The sequence below is a fragment of the Lepidochelys kempii genome, chromosome 21 (genome assembly GCF_965140285.1).
Source record: "Lepidochelys kempii isolate rLepKem1 chromosome 21, rLepKem1.hap1, whole genome shotgun sequence".
NCBI lineage: Eukaryota > Metazoa > Chordata > Testudines > Cheloniidae > Lepidochelys > Lepidochelys kempii.
Window position 1 is genome coordinate 11,363,348 of NC_136400.1, and position 16,144 is coordinate 11,379,491.

The following is a 16,144-nucleotide window of genomic DNA, read 5'->3' on the forward strand; positions in this document are numbered from 1 at the left end:
TAAAAAGAAACATGCAGCAATAGCAATGATGTAACTTCTCGCAGCATGACTGAAACCAGTGTGATCCCAGAGGCCCACAGGAGGCTGTCGCCCTAGCGAGTAGCCAGCAGAGAGACCTGCGGCTTCTTGCTAGCCACTGGGTTCAGTGCTATTGCATTGAGCCTTTGTCTGGCGGTGTCTGTCGCATGGGGCACTAAATTTGTTTCCCTGTCACTCTCCTAGTAACATCATTAAAGCTTTCAGCTTGGTGGGTGTGGCAGGATCAGACCTAATGAGTGGAATGTAATATGTTCAGACAGGCCTTGTGGTTTAGTGGACAGGGCATGGGATTCCCAGCCCTGCCGCTAGCTCCCTGTGTGACCGTGGGCAAGTCACTGCATTTCTCTGTGCCTCAGTTTTGCTGTCTGTTAAATGTGGTTCATGATCCTGGCCTTCCCTTGTGAAGTGCTTTGAGAGCCTTGGAAGGAATGTGCAATATAATCCGGAGTAGTGGTGGCCTCTTGTATGCCTTGCTATTCTCCCTGGCCTCATCTGTGTTTGCGCTTGCCTGTAAATATAAATGAATTAGGCAGTAGCTCCGGTGTAATTCATCCATCGTGGCTGCTGTCTCAGTCCCTGGTTTCAGCAGTGTTGTTCTGGAAGGACCCAACGTGATGATATGCCCAGCTTCTGCCCCGCAGCTTTGGATAGGATTCTGCAGAAACGTGGATTGCTCTGGCCTACTCTGGTGCCTGATTCAGGCAGTCGTGCAGACCAACAAATGTATAATTAGGCGGAAGGACTCTGGTTTACTTTCTCCTTTCTTCCCTCACCCTCATCACATTAATCATTCTTCCAACTGAAGGTGGTTAGCTACAGCTCCTGAGCCACCGACTCTGGTAGCTCCCTTGTGACATCAGACCCTCCGACCCCAAGTTATAGTGGGACATCTCCCTAGCATTCCTAGTACCTGCAGATCTGCAAAGGGAGGAATGGGGCCAGGTTCTTGGGCTCCCGTCTCCTCTGCTGTTTTGCAGTGTGTGTTTCCTCTGGGACAGCATGCAGTCTGGAGCCATGCGGCCATTGGGCTCTATCTGGGGACTGAACTAGAAGACTTGCTGTGGATTTTAGAGTGGAGAAAATCAGTGCTTTCTGAATGAACTACATGAACATGGACCGTTTGTACTGGAAGCTCGTAATTATCCGGGTCTGGAGAGAGAAGCGTCTTTCTAAGGAGGAAGTCGGTGTCTTGGCCATAGCAATAACCTGCCAAAGGTCCCTGGCCCGGCTTCCTTTTTGGGATAGGTAGGAAAGCCAGAGTGGGACGAGCAGGGTTGTAGTCCGTCTCTCTCTCCTTCTCGGCTGCTGTGTGATAGGAGCTCAGCACAAAAGCTGCTGTTCTGCTGATGGCCGCTGATGTTTCCCATCTTTCCCACAGGCTAGCAGGAACAACCCGGGAGGGGTCCATCTCCGGACAGACGCGGATGATGCCAGAGCTATGACAGGGGCTGCAGTCTTGGCACTGAGGGGTGATCAGTTATGGAACAGCTACAGAAGGAAGTACTTGAGGTCAAGAAGGAGGAAAAGGAAGAGGCAGTGATAGCAGCAGATGACACCTCAGACCCAAGTGGAGGACCAGATAGTTCGCTGCCTTCTAGCAGCTATACAGGTAAGTGGGAGGGGCGCAGCTGGGCATCAAGCAGCTGTATCCAGTGAACAATGGGTGCTGGCTTCACAGGGTGAAAACCATTTTTCCCATGGAAAATGCCTGCATTAAGGAACACATCATGCAGGGGGGCCAGAGTGGCACAGCCCTGTCAGGAGTACGTTCCCCAGCTCCAGGCTTTTGGCCGAGAGTGCTCGAACAAGAGGCTGAAAATGACCAGATGTTTGTATAACTAGGAATAGAATTTCCAGCTTAAAGTGAGAGGAATCTTGCCCTGTGCCACAACTTGTCTTGAGATAGGAAGGAATTTTCTGCCCCCTGGACAGTGATGTGAATGAAGGGCTGCAGGAAGCTTGCCTCCCTTTGAAGCAGCAGCTGTTGGCTCCTGCCAGATGTGCCGGGCACTGGTCTGTTCCTGTGTGCTGAGCTGCACAGGGACTTGCGTGTGAATGGAGTCTGGATTGTTTTAATCTTTTTTTCTGAACTGATTCATTGGCAGCCAAGCTCCTGGAAGGCTTAATCATTTCACTGAAAAGAAGGTTATTCGCTCTGCTTGGCCATTTGCTGAGAGTCAGAAGACAAAAATTAAAGGAACGCTCAAGTAATTTTAGGCCCAGAATTTAGTGCCTGGGTTTCAGTGGGGGGAGGGAAAGCTCGCTGTGAAGCAAGTATTTTATTATTGCTTAAATCTCTCTCCTGCCATCCTGAGGAGCCCAGCACAACAGCATCGGGCTAATGCCTATGAACTGGGAATATGGAATTTACCCATTGGGTTTCATTGTCCAGCCTGAATCCAAATGCCAAAAGGAAGAAAACATAAACGATTGAAATTGTTACATATGAAAACTGTTGTTTCCCATCAATAACGTGCAGAAGCCAGTAGCCTGACCATAGAGAGCTTCTGTCATGGGATCTGATGACCTGGAAAGGAGATCTTCTCTGTTCCGTCACTCTTCTGTAGGACTGTTAAATACTCATGTGCATGCTCCACCAGCCTAGAAATGCTTTTTTCGTTTCCTCTTTGTGTCCCTTTAGACCTCTCCCAGAGCTCTTCTCCATCCCTGTCGGACCAACTCCAGATGGGCTGCGAGGAGACGTCTGCTGCAAGTCTGAATGTGGAATGCAGGGTCTGTGGGGATATAGCATCAGGATTTCATTACGGAGTGCATGCATGCGAGGGCTGCAAGGTACGGAGTGCATGCAACAGACCCTGTCCATTGCGAAGGCAACAGAGCGAGGCTTTGCGCCCTTCTGTGTCTCCCCTGGAGAACTAAAACTGAAACCCTCTGAGTTCCTAATAGCCTGGGCTTCTGATCTTGCCCTTAACTCTGTGGGCTGTGGTGTTAATGGATCATGATTGTGGGGGAGTGGAAGGACAGACAGGAACAGAAAGGGCAGAGGCTCTGCCTTGGGAGAGGCAAGAGCTGCCTTGGGTCCTACATTGTGCAGGAGTTGAGCAGCAACGTAGCTCTGCTCTTGTCCCCTCATTGCGCTTCATATAGCAAAACTCCGGGACCACTGGGCTCACTTTTAAAGCAGCTCCTTGGCTGATCTCTGCCGCAGGCCAGCAGTGGACATGTGTTCTTTCGCCCTGTGAGCATGCGGCCCTTGCTTGACTGTGGCTATAAAATTCCTTCCCCCACAGCAGATGCCGGAGGGGCTGCGTTAGCCAGCGCCTGGGTGCTGCCAAACATTCCTTAGGGCTAGCAAATGCTGGAGTCGACAGGGAGGGAGTTGGGAAGTTAGAACTTGTTTTGTTCGTCTCTCCCTCCTGGCCACGTGTGGTATTGCAACCACCTGGTTTCTCGACTTGTGTACAAAACATCAAGGCCTTCCCTGGCCCTCGGCAATGCCTTCTGCGTCGTCCCCCTTGTGACAGAGGCTCTTTTTGTTCCAAGAGGACTGAATGGAAAGTGATCTCTTCGTTTGGTAGCTTCTCTGCTTGCTGCCGGTACCTCCTCTCCACCCGGAGTGAACCTTTAAGAGGGTCAGAGCGGCACGAAGCCTGGAGCACCGCAGGCAGCCTTTTGCAGGCGTCAGCTGATGCTGTTCTGAGGCACTGTTAGTAATGCTGCTTTCTCTCTCCCGACTCCCTCTGCAACACCCCCCTCCCCCGCAGGGTTTCTTCCGTCGGACGATCCGCATGAAGCTGGAGTACGAGAAGTGTGACCGGAACTGTAAAATCCAGAGGAAGAACCGCAACAAGTGCCAATATTGTCGCTTCCAGAAATGCCTCTCGCTGGGCATGTCGCACAACGGTGAGGGGCGCGGGTGGCGATTGTGCGTGTGGTGCGCAGCGGTCTCCGAAAGGATCGAGGGCACCCAACTGAGACACCGCATAGGGGCCAGGTTTCAAGAGGCCAGGTGCCTAGCAGGTTCTGACAGTTGGTGCCGCTTTAAAATGTCTCGAGCTGAGCTCTCAACATCACTAGTCCCTTGTGCAAACAGAAATTGTCCTGCCTGGCCAGACCTCGGTCAGGTCTGCAGTGCAGTGCAGACAGAGGCAGTCTCATTCCTGAATGAAGCCAGGCAGCTACAGAGGTCCCTTCAAGTGACAACAGAGCAAAAGGGCATCCAGAGGAAAAAATAGCAAACAGCATTTTACTTTCCTGTAGCTCCTTTCACCTCCAAAGCTGTGTGTGCCCAGTCCAGCCTCTTCTGGGGGGGAGCAGCAGCTAGCTGTGTGCACAGAATGCTGCACGGGGGGGCGGGAAGGGGGAATAGGGGAAACTTTAGGGGGCGGACACCAGAGCAAATCCCCTGCTCTCTTAAAAAGTTCCCTGGGACTCAAAGGTTTGCCTCAGGGATGCTGAATGTTCTGGGAAGGGGCCTGGGTGGGTGTAAGTGCTTTTCTGCTATATTTCTGTTCTGGTCCTGAGAGGGGCTGGAGGCCAGCTCAGGCCTGGGAGCAAATCAGAGCAGCTTCAAGGTTGCCCCAACCACACCCCTAGCATGCCCACCATATCCGAGGGGGCCAGGAGTGGGGGGCAAAGAGCTGTCTCTGCCCCCTTTACACCACTCAGGGGTTCTCCTGTGCACAGGGACTCTTCACATCTCTGGAGCAGCACAAAGGGAATGGTGCAGAGGCCAGGATGTGGCTCAGAGTTGACTCAGAGCAGAGAGGACCCACGCAGTACGCGACTCACTTTATCCTAAGGGCTGAATTGTCTCTGGATTCAGCCCTGTAGCTCTGGGCGTCTAGCTAGTTCTAAACCCAGTGCTTGGCCTCAACTTTCCCCTTGGTCTCATTCGTCTGGAGCAGCACGGGCTGTGGTCCGAGTGCCAATCCCTTGCAGTATTGACTACTGAGCCAAGCAACTACCTGTCATTGCTGTCTGTTCCTGGAACGTGTAGCGTGCATAGGAACGGACAGTTTTATCCAAAACACAGTAGTTTAAAGCCCAACAATCCTCCTATTGAACGAAGAGCAGTGCCTGTCCGAGGAGCAGGTCTCTGTCTCTTGAGAGCCCAAATTACCGCAGTGGAGAGCTCGCACTGTAGATCTAAACAGAGTCTTCATTGGAACATGAGGTTATAATGACCTCACACTGATGCACTAGGCAGTGTGTAGCCTGGAGGAGCTCTGCACCATGGTGCCTTGATGATTCTGTCACACCGAAGGCTTTAAACAAGAGGTTCCCATGGGAGCCAGGGTCCCGTACGCGCAGGGTGCTTACTGTCAGGAGCTGGTGTCATTGATGCCCCTTGCGGTTTCTCCCAGGACTTGTTGATCATGCCCACTTTGTTACATAACAGCCATTCGTTTTGGCCGCATGCCAGAAGCAGAGAAGAGGAAGCTGGTAGCGGGCCTGACGGCGAGCGAGATCAGCTGCCAGAACCCGCAGGTGGCTGACCTGAAAGCTTTCTCCAAGCACATCTACGACGCCTACCTGAAAAACTTCAACATGACCAAAAATAAGGCAAGAGGCATCCTCACTGGGAAGACCGGCAGCACCCCGGTGAGTGCTCCTCGCAGGTGGGCAAACCAGAGGGCTAATAACAGCGCTAAAAGCACTGGCCTTTATTTCCAAGGCAGGGCAGGACAGGGCATGTTGCTAGGGAAAGAACAGGTCAAAAACTATTTAAATAAGTTACAAGTATTCAAGTCAGCAGGGTCTGAACTTCACACTGCGGTACTTTGAAGCAATCTCAGAACTATTAGCGATGGTCTTTGAACTTATGAAGGATGGGTGAGGACTGGAGATGGGCAAACATAGTATCTATCATTACAAAGGGGAACAAAGAGGACCCTGGAAACTATAGAGCAGTCAGTCTAACTTTGATACTTGGAACAAATTATGAAACAATCAGTTTGTAAGTACCTAGAGGTTAATAGGGTTCTAAGTAATAGCCAGCGGAGATTTGTCAAGAACAAATCATGCCAAAGCAACTCACTTCCTTCTTTGACAGGGTTCTTGGCCTAGTAGATGGGGGAAATCTGTAGACATGATATCTTGATTTTTAGTAAGGCTTTTGATGCAGCCCCATGTCACCTTCTAATAAGGAAACAAGAGAAATGTGGTCTAGATCAGTGGTTCTCCACCAGGGGTACGCAGAGGTCTTCCAGAGGGTATGTCAACTCATTTAGATATTTGCCTAGTTTTACAACAGGCTACATGAAAAGCACTAGCGAAGTCAGTACAGACTAAAATTTCATACAGACAATGTTCCTACAGACAAAATTCAGACAATTTTCATACAGACAATATACTGCTTTATATACTATATCAGGGTTTCTCAACCTGGGGTTGTAATTTGTTTTATAATTATATGGTTAAAAATGAGAAAGTAAGCAATTTTTCAGTACTAGTGGCTGTGACACTTTTTTCTGTATTTTTATGTCTGATTTTGTAAGCTGGTAGGTTTTAAGTGAGGTGAAACTTGGGGGTCTGCAAGACAAATCAGCCTCCTGAAAGGAGCACAGGAGTCTGGAAAGGTTGAGAGCCGCTGGTCGAGATGAAATTACTATCGGGGGTACACACCTGGTTGAAAGACTGTACTCAGAGTAGTTATCAATGGTTTGTTGACAAAGTGGGGTGACTTACTTAGACTGATAAGTTTCAGAGTAACAGCCGTGTTAGTCTGTATTCGCAAAAAGAGCAGGAGGACTTGTGGCACCTTAGAGACTAACCAATTTATTTGAGCATGAGCTTTCGTGAGCTACAGCTCACTTCATCTGATGGATACTGTGGAAAATACAGAAGATGTTTTTATACACACAGACCATGAAAAAATGGGTGTTTATCACTACAAAAGGTTTTCTCTCCCCCCACCCCACTCTCCTGCTGGTAATAGCTTATGTAAAGTGATCACTCTCCTTACAATGTGTATGATTGGAAATGGCCCACCTTGATTATCATACACATTGTAAGGAGAGTGATCACTTTACATAAGCTATTACCAGCAGGAGAGTGGGGTGGGGGGAGAGAAAACCTTTTGTAGTGATAAACACCCATTTTTTCATGGTCTGTGTGTATAAAAACATCTTCTGTATTTTCCACAGTAAGCATCTGATGAAGTGAGCTGTAGCTCACGAAAGCTTATGCTCAGATAAATTGGTTAGTCTCTAAGGTGCCACAAGTACTCCTTTTCTTTAGACTCATAAGTCTTCAGATATATTAAGGGCTGTTATAAAGAAGATGGGTTCAGTTGTTCTCTGTCCACTGAAGGTAGGACAAGCAGTAATCTGCAGCAGTGGAATTTTAGGTGTTATAGTAGGAAAAACTCGCTAACAATAAGGGTAGTTAAGCTCTGGAATAGGCTTCCAAGGGAGGTTGTGGAATCCCCGTCACTGGAGGTTTTAAGAACTGGTTAACCAGAGGTAAATTAATAGCACTGACTATCAAGTCCATTCATGCTAGTGATTTCCAGCACGTCCATTGCTGGCAATTTTCTGACTCCTGCTGCCATGGAGTTAATGATTTGCATATGCCCAAAAGGAATGTCTTTCTGAAATAGACTGTAACTGTCAGGAATGGTCTAGCTGTACTTGGCCCTGCCTCAGCACAGGGGACTGGACTAGGTGACCTCTCGAGGTCCCTTCCAGTCCCACATTCTACGATCCTATCAAGTATTTGATGCATTTCTTTGTTACTTTTTCTTTTGGGGGGGTGGGGTGAGGATAGGGGGTTGTATTGGGGAAATGTCTTTCTAGGTAGATTTTCCCTAGCCTTAGAAGTGCTTTGCCATTCAGAGATGGAGTTATAACCCTGCACCAACACTCTCCACTACCTGTTGTCATGAACTGCAGCAGTTCCATTTAAAACCAGCTGGGGAATTCACCCACTTTTCCTCCTCCTTTCCCTGCTGACTTGATTCATGTACAGCACCATGCTCCCACCATTCAAGGTTTCTGATGCTCTGCAAAGGTTTGCCTGGAGTCGCAGAGATGATCAGCATCTCCAACAGCCAGAGCTAAAAGTAGCTTGGAGGAGTGATAGTTGTCCTCCGCTTCCTGACGTGCTGCAGCCCTCCTCTCGCTGTTGCCGTTCAACAGGCTTCTGGCTGCGGCAGCCCCGTGCAGCATAAAACGCTGACGTGCCGGGTGGAAGCTTGCCACAGCAGTTGACCAACATGCTATTACTGTCTCTGATCTGGTGAGCTTTACTGTGAATGGAGGCCTTGGTGCTTCCAGGCTTCCTATGACCTGCTAATAGCACACAACCTTGGTTGCTCTGCAGTGCTTGCTGCTGGATTTCCAGGGCACAGCTGCAGGCTTCTTGCAGTTGGGAGGCCCGGAGCTGCAGCTGCCATTACTTGCAAGGGAAGGCTGGGGACACATGGGGTTTTGAATGATCTTCCACACCAGGGCCAGGTAAAAGCACAATCACTCTGTATGGCCAGCAGCTCGAGTCCCCATTGCAGAGATCCTGACCGTTTGCTTCTCTTCCATGCAGCCGTTCGTGATCCATGACATGGACACCCTGTGGCAGGCAGAAAAGGGGCTGGTCTGGAAGCAGCTTGTCAACGGGATCCCCCCATACAAGGAGATTGGGGTCCACGTCTTCTACCGCTGCCAGTGCACCACGGTGGAGACAGTGCGGGAGCTCACCGAGTTCGCCAAGAGCATTCCCAGCTTCCTCGGCCTCTACCTGAACGACCAGGTGACTCTGCTGAAGTACGGGGTCCATGAAGCCATCTTCGCCATGCTGGCCTCCATCATGAACAAGGACGGGCTTCTGGTGGCCAACGGGAACGGGTTTGTCACGCGCGAGTTCCTACGCAGCCTGCGCAAGCCCTTCAGCGAGATCATGGAGCCCAAGTTTGAGTTTGCCGTGAAGTTCAATGCCCTGGAGCTGGACGACAGCGACCTGTCTCTCTTCGTGGCTGCCATTATCCTGTGTGGGGGTGAGTTGGGGCCCATCGACCACGCACCTGTTAAAAAGGCCAGGGATGGGGCTTGGCTTGGGGGGAGTGGGTCTGAGGTTGTTCCTGCTGGGAACAGGAGGGGTGCACTACAGAGTGGATTAATGGATTGATAGGGGGAAGAATAACGTACAGCTGAAACTCAAGCCCTCCAGTGACTCCCAAGATCTGTGTTCCCTGGCACCGCTGTGCGGTTGGGCCATAACAAACACAGAAGACAGACAGGGAAGGTGGGGGTGGAGCCCCCATCCCCAAAATGCCCAGTGAAGGGAGTTGCCTGAACACAAGGCTAGGGACCACGAACTTCTGATTCACTGTATGACCCTAACCCTAAGCAGCTGTCTGTTTCCCTCTGGGTAGCACTCAACAGGGGAGTGGTGTAGACAGCGCTCTGAGTCGCGTTAATCCTCTCCCTGCAGACCGCCCTGGCCTGATGGACGTGAAGCAGGTGGAGGGGATACAGGACAACATCCTCCAGGCCCTGGAGTTCCACTTGCAGGCCAACCACCCGGACGCTCAGTACCTCTTCCCCAAGCTGCTCCAGAAGATGGCTGACCTGCGGCAGCTGGTGACCGAGCATGCACAGCTGGTGCAGAAGATTAAAAAGACAGAGACGGAGACCTCATTGCACCCGCTCCTGCAGGAAATCTACAAGGACATGTACTGAGGAGCTTTAAAGCCATGGATCCTGAGCAAAACACTTTGAATGGTGACTGAGAAGCCTCCCCTTTTCCCCCAACCAACGTCTTCCATTTCTTCTACTTGGAACTATTTTCTAGATGATCTCTGCATATGGTACCTAGGCCTACCTGCCACGAGACTTCATGGCTACTGCGTGCTAAGCCCGGGCTTCCGTTAACACACACTTATGAACCTCAAAGGCAAAACATAAGCGAGGCTTCTGTTTCCGCAGCCCAGCTGTCATGCCGCTCCCTTCTGCCTTCCAAGCGACCCGCGTGTTTACGTGCATTGCAGAGAAGGTGGGATTACGGCACCAGCATTGTAACAAGGGTATGGTCTGATGTAATGAGACCATTCCATACCTCGATTATCCGGCAGATCCAGGAGCAGCACTTACATCACGTCTCCGTTGTGCATTGGTTTTGTATTGCACTCGGAAGACTCTTAGGCCAGAGCTGTAAAGCCTAGAACATTGGAACAAAAGGAAGTGTCTCGCATCCATCCATCGAGAGAGAATCTCCCAGAGAAAGGCCAGACTGTTTGAAGGGTACATGATGCTTCATCCGGGGAGAGACCTTTGGTTAGTCCCCTGAATTCACAAGACAGGCATGCCTTCCTCGGCAGATGTGCATTCTCCTCTGCCTTGCGAATCACTCCTGTGGGTTGTAACATGGAATCCTGTACCTGACCCCCTGCTGGGTCTGAGCTGGTCCTTCGTAGCCCTAGATTTCAAAGGGGAAGGCTGCTTTTCCTGTCTCTCCTATATTGGCTTAGAAAATGGAGTAGGGGGGATGGTGGCGGTGGGCGTTAACTCTTTAAGAACCAACTTAGTCTTCAGAGCCGATGCTAAAACCGCAGTTGCTCCCAATCTTTGATCCAGGGTGTCCAGAGGAGACTTGAAGTGTCAGAATGACTCAAGTTTCTGCTGATCTAGGAGAATGAAGGGTCGGCTGTGCTGTGAAGGGGACAGTAGTGAGCAGAGCCGGGTGAGGCAAGGGTGTCACAGAAAACAGTAATAGTAATTTCTCTGTCTTGCTGTTTCCTTTCCCACCCCGTTGATCTTCCTACTGTAGCCTGTGGCATAGCCAGAGGAGGCCTCTCAATGTAAGGCCAACAATGGTGCCTTCCCCATCAACACAGACACTGTAGTACACTGGTGTCCTCCGATCCCTGGGGTCCCGCCTCTTTCTGCTGTGGCTGGTCACATCTGCGCGGTTGGTGTCAGCAATGGCTGGAGCCATCACTAAGCTACGTTGTAGCGTCTCTCCCCCGAACTATCCCAGCATGGGTTGCTGGGGTGACCTGGAAGCAAGTGTGACCTGTGACTGACTTATTTCGGGGGCTTAAGTTGTCAGACTGAGGCCATCCAAACTGGCCCAGCTGAGGGGCTGCTTTGGTAATTTGCCAAGAGCCCAAGACCCACCACTGCAGATCCCACTATGCAACACTCCAGCTTGGTCAGAGCAGCTGTTGAAGGATGGGTAAGTGGCCTTTGGCCTCCAGGTCATGCGCTCAGATCCAGCCCCAGCCTGTAGTGAGTGGGAAATCCAAAGGCTCTTGAGTGGCCTGTGTGCAATGAGCTGGTGGTTCTCAATCCAGTTCCTGCACTGCTACCATCCTTGGCACTAATCGGCACTTTCATTGGCAGTCTCGGCAGGGATGCCACAGCGTGAGTGGGCTGAGGAGACAGAGCTCGCCTAGTGGGGCGAAGGGCGTGACCCCTCCCTGCTCAGAACTGGGCATGTGAGAGGAGCACGCCGGGGGAAGCTTGCCCAGCCGCCACCTGGGCTGCCCCGGCTCTGTGGACAGGCCTTCAGTCTCTGGGGCAGCCTAGACCCTAGCCAGCAGTAAATTCACTTTGACTCGAGGTTCAGGTGCTGGTGTCGTGTGTGAAGCTTTCCACTTGCACCAATCTGCTGAGATGGGATGGGTGCGCGCAGGGGCGGATCTAGCTTTGCAGGCGAGACCTTTTGAGGGCATAGGGCGGGTGGGTCGTGAGGAGACCCTTTGCTTGCCAAGTGGTCTGCAGAATGAAACTGCTGGGGAGCCCCTGGCATAGGGCAAAATGTAGCACCCTGCAGCTGTGCCGTTCACTGAGCTCCAGCGGGGCTGGTGGGGGCTGTGAGGCCCGTTCGCTTTCCAAAGTAAAGGGCTGATGGGGAATGGGAAAGGCCTTCGTGAATGCACAGCTCGAAGCATGACTCCTGCTCTGCAGATCAGAGTGCCCCCAGCTGATCCCATAGAAGAGGTTAGAGTAGCATGGGGAGCAGTCCTGCAGCAGCCAGGCCCATGCACACGATGTGTGCCCTGTTGGATCTCTTCCATGTCAGATTTCTAGGAGAGCGGCAGGCACTGATGCTGCAGTGTGAGGGAAACCTGCTGCTGGAGAGTGACGAGCACTGGTCTGAGATGCCTGAACTCCCGGGTCCTAATCCCAGCCCTGCTACTACCTTTTCTGTGGCCTTAGGCAAGTCAAACTGTCCTGCCTCAGTTTCCCCATCTGTAAAATGGGACTAATAGTTTAATCTCCCTTGCAGGGGGGCTGTGAAGGTTAACTAGTTAGTGTTTGTAAAAAGCATTGAAGCTGTAAAGTGTGATATAAATACCAAGTATTATTTATTTTGGGGGCTGGGAAGCAAAAACACTGCATTTATCATGGTGACAAATGGGGGTTTATGATGGGGTAGAGAGAGAAGCCTGTTCGAAGAGGCCAGGCCAGGCACGAAGCAGCTGGACCCAATCTACTGCCACCTAGCAGTTCTCTATTCATTGATGCCATTTTGGCAGCTGCAAGTACCAATTTAGCTGTCAGGCTTCGTGGTCTGACCCAAGGGCTGCGCACCCTAATGAACCTAGAGCGATCTCATGTCATGACTTCCTCTCAGCTTGTGGTACTGTCTGCCTCTCCGAAATGGAAGTCCCATGTTCTCTCACTTTGTATCCCCAGCCACTCGAGGCTGAGTCGGTTTTCTGGCTGGGACCACAGCAGTTGACCCAAGGTCCCGTCTGCATGCAGCACTTACGCTCCGCCTGTGGCTTTTGGAGTCTGTCTAGTCTTAACCTGGGACAGCTGGACCAAAGCCACCTGAGATCCAGCTCAGGACCAGTAGAGGGGAGGATGGAAGGAGGAACGCCACCTGCCCAGGAGCGGGGGAGGAGGTTGTGCTGCTGTTTGGAGCTCCCAGGTGACCGCGGCGCTGCGGCTGCCTTACAGTGATATTAACGCAACACCACTGCAGGGCCTAGTCCCATGATCGCTCTAAGAAGAGCAGGTGGCTGTCTGCTTACACTGTGCTACCCAATGTAAGAGCCACTGGCTGGCACAGTTCCTAAGGCTTTGGCGCTGGGAGTTTACCTCGATGCTCTTCTCCAGCTTTCTCTGTGTATTGGGGGCAGAGGGAGGCCTGGACATGCAGTTCTCTTCGGAGAAGTGGCAGGCCAGATGGCAGCCTGGAGCTCCATCTTTGTGTCTCACAGATCCCAGAGCAAATGGGCTCAGCTTGACAAGTGGAAAAAAGTTTTCCCTGCAGCCTCAGCCTGGGATCTGAGAGCTCAGCTGGGCTCTCTTCTGCTCCTGCATCCTGCCTGGTAATAAAGGTTCTGTAACAAATCTGCTGATGCACAAGGCAGAACAGACTCCAGCTCCCTGCACGGCTAATGGGGTGTGTGCGTCTCTGTCTCTAAGGTAAGCAAAGGGACCTCTAGAGACACGCATGGAGTAGGTCCCTGGAATAAGGCAGTGCTGTTTTTGCGCACACTTCAGAGAAGACCTGGTGGCTGTGAAAGGACTGGGCAGGGCACATCTGGTGTCCTGAGCAGGCTTGCTAAAGGACCTGGATTACACTCCTTCCCCGCCCCCTTGGGGTAACGGGTTACCCTGGTGCAATAATGTCTTACTGAAGCAGAGGAATAATCTGTTTCCCTTCCATAACTGCTTAGCAATCCCACCTCTTCTGTCCTCCCTAGTAAGCACCCATATCTGAGGTTGGGGCTGGTACAGACCCCGACGTGTCATCTGCACCAAAACTGCAGCCCTATTCCACCCTTATGCTCCTTGTCTTACACACACTCTCTCACTCCTGGGGCGTTACCCCTCCTAGGTATGGTTTATGGCTGCACACACTAGTACTAAGCAATGTACATTTAATGGAAGGAGGGTTGTGTAGTGCAGCAGTTCCCAAACTTAGCTGGTTCCCTTAGCACTACCCGTAAAAATCACTGTAAAGTGAACCAATAGTCCATCAAGCTCCCAATCTGCTGTTTGGAAACCCCTGGTCTAGTGGCTAGTGCAGGAGGAGGCTCTGAGTTGAGACCTTTGTGGCCTGTTCCCAGCTCTTTGCCAGCTTGCTGGGCTCCTTTGGCAAGTCATACCTCCCCTCTTGCTGCAGTTTCCCCACCTGTCTCATGAGGCTAGTCCTTTTCCTTCCCTACTTCAGAGGCGTTGTAAGGCTGGATTGAATTCCCGTTTGTAAAGCACTTTGAAGTCCTCTTGTGAAAGGAGCCAGAGAAGTGTGAATGACGGACTGATGGGTTTGTGATTGGTACCTTTCCAAAGTGTCTGTACTGACCCTCCAGTCCCCTGCTCTGGAGTGCCCCGAGGCTGTGAATGGAGAGGCTGCTGTGACTCCCCGCCAGCCCTCGCCCCCAGAGATGCTGGGCTCTCGTTCTCTTCATCGCTTGAGGAACTTTTGCTCGTTGTCAATGTTGTAACAAGCCTCAAACTGAAATGTATATTTTTGCTAGAAGTACAAACCTCCAAGTGTTTTTAATATAAACGGCGTCACAGACTGACTTACCTTGAAATAAATCTGACCTAAATATTTAAGAAACTTTTAGCGCATTGCCATGCTTTCTTCAGCACTTTGTAGTGTCTCCCAGCCCTGCCTGTGGGCAAAGTTTCAACAGCTCTTTCATTAGATGAGTCACTGGGCGTTACTGTTTTTTGGCGGAGCTTTGTGAGGGTCCCTCTTAGAGCCGGATCCTGCCATTTGCAATGCACAGAGGGGTCCTTGCACCCACATTAATGGGACTCTGCGCAGGGGCAGGAGTCCATCTACGCAAAGCTTGTCGCAGGATTCGGGCCTTGGGTGCCAATCATGTGAACGCTTACTCACTCAAGTAACTTTACTCCCACGGCTAGTCCCATTTATTTCAATAGGACTGTTTGCATGTATAAAATTAGGCAGCTGGCTTGAGTGTGTGTTTCATAGAAGATTAAGGTTGGAAGAGACCTCAGGATATTCTAGTCCAACCCATGCTCAAAGCAGAACCACCACCTAAATCATCTCAGCCAGGCCTTTGTCAAGCCGGGCCTTAAAAACCTCTAAGGATGGAGATTCCACCACCTCCCTAGGCAACCCATTCCAGTGCTTCACCACCCTCCTAGTGAAATAGTGTTTCCTAATATCCAACCTAGACCTCCCCCACTGCAACGTGAGACCATGGCTCCTTGTTCTGTCATCTGCCACCACTGAGAACAGCTGAGCTACATCCCCTTTGGACCCGCCCTTCAGATAGTTGAAGGCTGCAGTCAGATCCCCCCCTCATTCTTCTATTCTGCAGACTAAATAAGCCCAGTTCCCTCAGCCTGTCTTCTGGAGGAGCAGGGATATGATTTATCTTACCGTAGCACGTAGGAGTCCAAGTCATGGACCAGGACCCCATTGTGCTAGGAGCTGTACAGAATTACTTCGTAATCAATTTTTTCAAGCCACTGTTGCATTGAAACAGACTCAGCCAGTCCCTTGGTAGCTGTGGGGCCATCTGTGCTGGACAGTTGTGCTAAGGGCAGTGCTTAGGAAAACAGGCCACCTGTCTAGTGGGATACAGAATATGTGCCAAAGAATGGTGTGCAAATAATATCCATCTCCCCCCCGGGGAAGTTGAGCAGGAGCAAATCTGCTGTGTTGGTGTAAATTGTGCCGACAGCGGTTTCCTGCACTACTCTCTCCTTCTTCCAACCGTGCACAAATACAGGGTTGTGATGCTCCATTTTGTGTTGGGTTTTGATGGTTTAGTGACCGGCTATTTTGTGGAATTTTTTTAAAAGCATATTTTTAGAAGAGGCCTGGGAGTATCCCCACACAGGCCACCAGCGGCATTCCCTGCAAGACCTGTGCCAATCTAATACAACCTTAAATCGTCTTGTCGATGTAGCACCTCTGTCTGTTTGGTTCACAGGCTCCTTGAAGAAGAGCGTTCCTGAGCAAAGGGAAAATTCTCTGCTGTGTTTTCTCCCCACAGGCAGAAACCTCACGTGAGCAAAGGTCCATCAGATTTCAAAAATATTTTTAGGGCAAGAATTCTTTCTATTCTGCACATACGAGAGGCCCTTAGATTCTCTCTGCTGGAGTCCCAAACACTCCCCTTACCACAGACCCAGTCCTCCTCACTGAAGTGAATAGCAAAACTCCTGTTGACGTCAGGGCCGGGTCAGGCACCCACAACATCTAA

At 51.0% G+C, this 16,144-nt stretch overlaps 1 protein-coding gene across 6 annotated transcripts in view; it reads left to right on the top strand.

The window, feature by feature from the left end:
• PPARD (peroxisome proliferator activated receptor delta) overlaps positions 1-14,520 on the top strand; it is a 37,781-nt gene extending 23,261 nt beyond the window's left edge. For all 6 annotated transcript variants that reach the window (XM_073319583.2, XM_078849841.1, XM_073319584.2 and 3 more), the window contains 6 exons: positions 1,418-1,648; positions 2,681-2,832; positions 3,765-3,903; positions 5,402-5,604; positions 8,542-8,992; positions 9,430-14,520. In XM_073319583.2, the coding sequence (XP_073175684.1) occupies positions 1,519-1,648; positions 2,681-2,832; positions 3,765-3,903; positions 5,402-5,604; positions 8,542-8,992; positions 9,430-9,677 (1,323 nt within the window). In that variant the 5' untranslated portion in view covers positions 1,418-1,518 and the 3' untranslated portion in view covers positions 9,678-14,520. The remainder of the gene's footprint in view (positions 1-1,417; positions 1,649-2,680; positions 2,833-3,764; positions 3,904-5,401; positions 5,605-8,541; positions 8,993-9,429) is intronic.
• The last annotated feature ends 1,624 nt before the right edge of the window (positions 14,521-16,144 follow it).